Raw genomic sequence first — 7,817 nt, 5'->3', positions numbered from 1 at the left:
TATATGTTTAATTTTTTTTGCCAGTCCTGGGATTTGAACTCAGGGCCTAAGGGCTGTCCCAGGATAGCAATATACCAGTTGGGCCACAGCTCTACTTTTGGCTGCTTCTGTGTTTAGATTTTCCTGCTTGGGCTGTCTTTGAATCACAATCCATAGATCTCAACCTCCTGAGTTGGATTACTGGTGCAAAGCTACTGGCGCCTGACATGAGCATGGATTGGGGCTTGAAGTCAGAGTCTCACACCATTGCTTAGCTTTGTGTGATTATAGCGGTACTAGGATTTGAACTTGGGTCCTTGAGCTTTCTCTTAGCTTTTTTCTAAAGGTTGTTGCTCTTCCACTTGAGCCACAGCTCACAGCTTTTTACTGGTTAAAAAGATTCATGAGTCCTGCAGTGGCTCCCAAATGTAATCCTAGCTACTCAGCAAGCTGAGATCTGAGGATCAGGGTTCAGAGCCAGTCCGGGCAGAAAAGTCTGTGAGAGGCTTATCTCCAATAACCACCAGAAAACCAGAAGTGGAGCTGTGGCTCAAAGTGGTAGAGCTCTAGCCTTGAGCAAACAAGTTTGGGGACGGTGCCCCAGCCAAGTCCTAAATTCAAGCCCTAGGACCTAAAAAAAAAGTATCCCAGATTTGTCTGCCCAAGCTAGTTTCAAGCAACAATCGGACCTGAGCCACATGAGCAGCTGTGATAATAAGCATGAGCCACTAGTGCCCAACAGCATCCTCCATTCATGGACAAGAAAACAAGATAAAATACTAATCCTCTACCCAACTCTCAGGACTACCTCATTACAGACAAGGTGAGACCTCAGGTATGGAGAAGCAGCACTGCTTCTCAAATATACTGCGTGTCCAGAAAAGAGCATGCTGAACTAAATTACCCCCAAGTTTGCTTCAGATACTGCACAGATCAAAATCATTTCATGACAGTAATTTCATCTAGAAGCAACTGTGGTTACTAAAGGACAGATTTCCCCAAATTTTGCGGGAGGTATTTGGGTTTTGTTTTCTATCTATCCTGGGGCTTGAACTCAGGAGTTGGATGCAGTCCCTGAGCATTTGCTGAAAGCAAGCACTACCACTTGAGCCAAAATTCCACTTCTGGCTTTATATAGTTAATTGGATATAAGAGTCTCATGGGACTTTCCTGCCCAGGCTGGCTTCAGGCTATGATCTTCAGATTTCAGCCTCTTGAGAAGCTGGGAGTATAGGCATGAGCAACTGGTGCTGCCAGACTATGTGTTTTAAGACAGGGTCTCCTGTAGCTCAAGGAGGCCTTGAACTCTCCACTGTACTGTCACTAGGATTACAGATGAGCGTCCCTGCACACATTTTTGCTCTATTTTTAGAAAGGCTCTAGCTTTTGCCTGGAGCTCCCACCAACCTTGTTTATAACTGTGTACTAACATACTTGTTTGCTGAGACAACTTGGTTAACGGTTTGTTTGAGCAACCTTTATAATGGAGCCTTATCCATCTCAGCATAATAAGCGGGAATCAATTAGGCCTGAGCAAATGCCTGGCCATGAGTAATAAGACACTGGCTTTATATCCCTTAAAATTAAAATTTACATAACGGCTGCCCGTGCCTCATGGTTGCAAAGTTTGCACTCAGAAGGCTGGGATGGGAATATCAAAATCTGAAACCAGCTTGAGAAAAAGTGTGAGGCTCATCTCAATGGCAAAAGGTCAGAAGTGGAGTTCTATCTCAAGTGGTAGAGCTCTGACCCTGAGCAAAACAGGACAGTTCTTGAGTTCAAGTGACAGTAACCTCACACACAAAAATGAACCTATGTGTTGGTAATAAAAATACTATTTTGAGCCCAAGTTACTCAATTCAAAAATTTTAACAACTGTTTTGGGGGCTGGGAAGGTGGCTCAGCGGTAGAGTGCTTGCCTTGCATGAGGCCCTGAGTTTGATTCTTCAGCACCACATAAGCAGAAAAAGCTAGAAATGGGCACTGTGGCTCAAGTGGTAGAGTGCTAGCCTATGAGCTGAAGAGCTGAGGGACAGTGCCCAGGCCCAGAGTTCAGGCCCCATGACGGGCAAAAAAAACCAGTTTTAACTTTCCTCCCAAATCACAGGTATAAATGCCAGCAAAGAAAGGAGGTGGAGTGCATGCAGGGAGTGAAGGAAATTCTGGAATGTTAAGACGCCCCGAGTCTGGGGTCAAAAGGGCAACACTACACCCCACAGAACGTGCCCTTGAGCCCGCATCCCGGCTTCCATCATGCCGGCTTCCATCGTCTACCTGCGCCACAGAGGGGCCCTGACCCTGCCTCGACCACCCAGCTCTGACCCTGAGCAAAACCTAAGAAACAGTTCTTGAGTTCAAACACCCGTAACTTCCCCCACACACCAAGGAACCCACGCGTTGCTAATACTAAAAAACATTACTCTGAGCCCAGGTTCCTCCATTAGATTTTATTTTTGCCAGTCCTGGGGCTTGAACTCAAGCGTGTCAACACTGTCCTGAGCTTCTTAGCGCTCTACCACTTGAGCCACAGCGCCACTTCCGGCTCTTTCTGCTTATGTGTTTGCTGAGGAATCGAACCCAGGGCCTCATGCATGCAAGGCAAGCGCTCTACCACTGAGCCACCTTCCCAGCCCCTCAATTCAAAATCCACTTTCCTCCACAAGCCCAGGTCTAACTGCTCAGCCAAGGGGCGGGGAGGGGGCGAACGGAAGTGAAGAGCAACCAGGAGTGTCTGGCCACAGAATGTCTGGGGGTCACCTGACACCCCACCGGAAGTGCACGTGAGCCTGCTTCTCGCGCTCCTTTTCTGTGGTAGGCAGCGCCTCAGCTGCAGCACAGCAGCGCCTCAGCCGGCGCAGGGCCTCACTGGGCCTCGACCTCCCCCTTGGCAGGGCCTCAGCCTGACCAGCGTCCCCCCCCCCCAACGACGGGACTCGACATGGCACAATGTCATGGGGTGACCCCGTCCCTGGCGGACTTCCAGTGCCACATCTGCCTGGAGATCCTGGTGGAGCCCGTGACGCTGCCGTGCCGGCACACGCTGTGCAAGCCGTGCTTCCAGGCGTCGGTGGAGAAGGCGAGCTTGAGGTGTCCCTTCTGCCGCGCCTGGATCTCCTCGTGGGCGCGACACCACAGGCGCCGCGGCGCGCTGGTCAACGCGGAGCTGTGGGAGGAGATCCAGGCGCGCTACCCGCGCGAGTGCCGCGCCAGGCTGGCGGGCCACGTCAGCACGGACGACGCCGCGGGCGCCGCGGCCCACAGTCAGCCCGTGCGCGTGATCAGCGCGCCCGGGGAGCTGCGGCGGGAGTACGAGCAGGAGGTGCGCAAGATGGAGGCCGAGCTGCGGGCCAGGCAGGAGGAGGAGAGCCGGGCGAGCCTCGACTACATCCACAAGCTGCTGGCGCGCGAGCGGGAGGAGGAGGCGGCGGCGCGCGGCGACCAGCTGCGGCGGGACATGCGGCAAAAACTGAGGCAGCCCCGCCCTGTGGGAGCCGCTTCCACCTCCGAGGAACATTCTAGAAAGGTGGGGCCCGGGGCCAAGAAACACAAGACCAAAGTAAAGCACGTGGAAAAGCCGCCCAAGGAGGCGCTGCCTCCCTCGCTGCTGCTCGAGCCCAGCCCGCGGCCGCCTCCACCCGGCCCCCAGGGGCAAGCCGCCTCGAGGCGGGAACCGAACTCGCCGCCGCCGCCGACTCCAGACCTCCAACCCGAGCTGCAAAAACCAAGGCCACAGCCACCTGGGGCAGGGGCTCCCGCAGGCCCGGCGCCATGGGGCCCTCAAGGCCGAGGTCAAGGCGCACCAAATGCCTTGCGTAAACAATTACGTGTCCTGTTGACTAGACTCGAACCCCAGGTTCTCGGCTCTGGCCTAGAGGCCACTGTGCGTCCTGGGGCGCCAAAAGCTGCCAGCGCCACAGCTGAGTGCCAGTGTGACCCGCACTGAGCGTGAGTGCGACCCCCGCGCAAGCGCAATGAGGCGTCCATGCCCAGCGGCCAGCTGGGAAGTGACATCACTCCCCAAACTGCACCAGGTCCACAGGTAACCATCACCTTCCCCACGGTCACGCCAAAGCAGCCAGCTTCAGAACAGAAACAGCAACCACAGCAACAGCGACCCACAGGGACAGCGAGGACCGGACGGGGTGTTCGCCTTGCAACTTCACAAGCAGCTGGATCGTGAAAAGTTACTACAAATGGTCAGGGATGAGTACCTGCTGCCAGCCAAGTTCTCTCCTCCCGACGGTGAGAGACTGGTGCTGAGAAAGGCCAACAGGGCAACCTTTTAAGACATAAACTAGTAGCATTTGAGAAGCGAACACCATCAACACGCAACTCAGATCCAGTGGAAGCCTCCATAGACAATTAATATCCCCAAAATGCCCCTTTGGTACAGCTTCCTAGTTCATACAAGAGTATTTGCCAAGTGTTCCAGAGGATCGCAAAGGGATGCATGGCTAATGTGTGCTTTACAACCCAGTGGTGAAGCTGTCTGTTCAATTTGAGACAAATCTTTAAACATGCGTCCTTAAATGTTTAGAAAATTGCCATGTCCGGTAGACATACTTATCTATTTTGGAGCTGTTGCTGGGGTTTGTTGAGGAGGATGGTTTGGGCGGTTTTGGAGTGTGAATGTGTTGAACCTGAGGCTTCCACCCAGGCTCTAAGCTCTGTCTCTAAGCTTTTTGGCTCAAGGCCACTGCCTACTAGTTGAGCCCTTACTCCACTTTCATCATTTTGATGGCAAGAGAGAAGACTGTCATGGAACTTCCAACCCTGGCTACCTACAATCCTGGATTCTTACATCTGAGACTCCTGCGCAGCTAGGACTACAGGCATGAGCCATTGTTGCCAAGCCTTTGTGTATGGGAGGGGCAGAGTTGGGGGGCTTTGGCCTTGTAAGACCAGGCCTCCTTATGTAACACAATCTGCATGGTTCATCCTCCAGTGTCACCCTCTGCAGTGCTGACATGTCTGCAGGCTGCTCCACCACACAGAGCTAAACTTAATCGTCTTTAAAGGGCAGTATGAGTCCACAAAAGAATATATGTGTGTTCCTTTCTAATATTAACGGTTGTTTTGGCTGTTCTGGGAGTAGCTGGGTTGAATGAACTAAGTCTGACAGTTGAAATAAATTGAAAAATGTATTGGAGAACTTCTTAAGGGGTCTCCCGCTCCCTAGGTCATGAATTATTTGTTCATGTCTTAAGTGGACGTGCATGCACCAAGCTGTATGTTAGATACCTGTCGCCACTAATAATATTTTCAAAGCACAATATACTATAGGAGAGTTATGTCACATTATCTTATATTAAGGAACCCAAAACAACCACATTTACTTCATTGTAGTATTTATATTGGCAATGACTTCTGTATATAGACAAATATACGGGAACTGGGCTTGATGGTACATGCCTGTAATCCTAGAGGCAGAGGCAAAAGGAGTCGAGTCCCAAGCCAGTCCAGACTACACAGTGAGACCCTGTCTCAAGGGATGAAAGACAGAGAGATGCGTATATAGATAGATGACCCTTAGATGACAGACAGATGATAAAAATGGTAGAAATGATAAGACATAAAATACATTTACAGGATAGATGCATAGATGATAGATTATAGAAATGATAGAAAACATACATAGATTAGAAAAATACATAGATACATAGACACATAGACAGAGAGGCAGACAGACTTTGGTTTTTCCCTGTCTTGCCTGGAAAGTGAAATTACAAGGCAGTGTCTTATTTTGTGAAACTTAATTTTAAAAAATAAAAGGTCCTGGATCTAATTGTAGCTTGCATTTGTCAAAGTTTTAGTGTCATTACGGCTTTTTTGCTTGAATTTTGCCACTGAAATTGTTCATCATTGTGAACATAATGGCAGACAATGCTGATGCTACATATTCAGTGGAGCAAAGATCCAAACCCAGAGCTTCTGCATATGCTCGGCAAGCCTTCCCGCTCTGATGCTAAGTCAAATTTTGGTTTGCCCTTTCTCGATAAAGGTTAATTGCCCTCTCATTAATAACTGGGGAGATATGAAGTCTAAGCACAAACTTATCAAACAAAAAGAACTGTCTTATTTTTCTAATTTCACTTTATGTTTTAGGATTAATATTGCAGTAAGTCCTTAAATTAAAAGCTGTCTAAGTAAACATTCACGAAGATAAAAACAGCTTATACTGCAGTATATATAGAATTTATTTAACTGGGGAGACTTCCTGACTAAAACTGTTTTTTTTTTTTATGGAATGCTTCACAAATTTGCGTGTCATCCTTTCGCATTGCCTATGTAATCTTCTCTGTATCATTCCAATTTTTAGTACATGTGCTGCCGAAGAGAGCACTAAAATTGGTTTTAACATTTTTTTCTTTTTCTGGTTTTTTTTTTTTTTTGGTGGTGGTGGTCAGGCTTGAGCTCAGGACCTGGATGCTGTCCCTGAACTTTTTCACTCAAAGCTAGTTCTCTATGCCTTTAAGCCACAGAGCCACTTCTGTTGTTCTGGTGGTTAACTGGAGATAACAGTCTCACAGACGTTCCTGCCTGGGCTGGCTTCAAAGTGCCATCCTCAGATCTTAGCCTGCTGAGTAGCTAGGATTACAGGTGTGAGACTGGCACCCAGCAAGATAAATAGATGCCTTTCTGTTAGAAACTATCAAGTTTTATGTTCACTATCAGAGTATACTGCTACTTTGTTTTCTTATTTTGGTAATAAAGGATGAAAATGTTCATTTTTAGAGACTACAGAAGCTGTACAGAGGTGGAGAATCTGAAATTAAAATCATTAAAAACAATAGAGTTCTCATCTATTCTTTAATGGAAAGGGACAGAATACTAATACTCCAGAAGCCAATTGTACATTATTGTGCTATTTCATCATCTTAAATTGTTTAAAAAATATTAAAAATTAAAACCACACCCGGATGCTAGTAGCTCACACCTCTAATCCTATCTACTTGGGAGACTGATATGTGGAGAATCAGTCAGTGGTCCAAGAACCCTTTTCAACTAATACTTGGGTGTGGTGGTATGTGCCTATATCATTCTAGCTACATGGGAAGCTGATATGAACAGTTCCAGGCCAGCCAAGGCAGAAAATCCGTGAGACATCTCAGTAGAAGGAGCTGGGTGTGGTGGTTTGTACCTGTCATTCCACCTATGGCTGGAAGCCTAAAATAGATACAACATGTTGTAGGTGTGCATCATCAGAGAGCTGGGTGCTGGTGGTTCATCCTGTAATCCCAATTACTCAGGAGGCAGAGGCAAGATGTTCTAAAATCTGAGGGCTGGCCAGGGAAAGTTAGCTACTTATGACTCAACACCAAAGAATCAAAAAGGGGGTTCTGGGAGGCATAACCTAAATGTTTACAAGGCCCTCAGTTCAATCCCCAGAACTACAAAAAAGGCAACCAAATGCCCTGACCAAAAACTCTGTGTACTGACATCTGCAAAATAAGACAAAAATATGTGTGTATGAAGAGCCGTTCCCCCTCATTTCTTAGCAGATGTAGTGGGGGGGGGGGAGTCAACACAGGAGGTTCACAATTAATCTAGTTTGGAAGTTATTTATTTCTTAATTGCTCATGCACACCTCAGCCCATCCAGTCACTCTCTTTTCTGCCTTTCTGGTCATCCTACCCACTGACACCTTCTCCTCTATGGAGGATGCTAAAAGCAACACAACTTGCTCAGGCCTTCAGCAGGCATTAGAGGTCATTGCCAATGGAGGGCTGGTGTGTAACAGGTGAGGTGTTCCTAGGGCTCCACGAGGTAGTCCTTTTTCACTGGGGCACTCATGGAGAGGAAATGCCGCTGCCCATCTAAATACAACATGGACTCTG

At 48.2% G+C, this 7,817-nt stretch overlaps 1 protein-coding gene and 1 non-coding gene across 3 annotated transcripts in view; both read right to left on the bottom strand.

The window, feature by feature from the left end:
* Positions 1 to 6,215: 6,215 nt before the first annotated feature.
* On the bottom strand, positions 6,216 to 6,322 carry LOC138840528 (U6 spliceosomal RNA). Its single transcript, XR_011376102.1, has one exon. It is a non-coding gene; the product is annotated as a U6 spliceosomal RNA (small nuclear RNA).
* Positions 6,323 to 7,525: 1,203 nt separating this feature from the next.
* Acot9 (acyl-CoA thioesterase 9) overlaps positions 7,526 to 7,817 on the bottom strand; it is a 34,223-nt gene continuing 33,931 nt past the window's right edge. For both annotated transcript variants that reach the window (XM_070040711.1, XM_070040712.1), the window contains one exon: positions 7,526 to 7,814. In XM_070040711.1, the coding sequence (XP_069896812.1) occupies positions 7,732 to 7,814 (83 nt within the window). In that variant the 3' untranslated portion in view covers positions 7,526 to 7,731. The remainder of the gene's footprint in view (positions 7,815 to 7,817) is intronic.

This window comes from Dipodomys merriami, unplaced genomic scaffold (genome assembly GCF_024711535.1).
Source record: "Dipodomys merriami isolate MVZ:Mamm:240054 unplaced genomic scaffold, mDipMer1.0.p SCAF_3, whole genome shotgun sequence".
Lineage (NCBI taxonomy): Eukaryota > Metazoa > Chordata > Mammalia > Rodentia > Heteromyidae > Dipodomys > Dipodomys merriami.
This window is presented reverse-complemented; position numbering and strand designations above follow the sequence as displayed.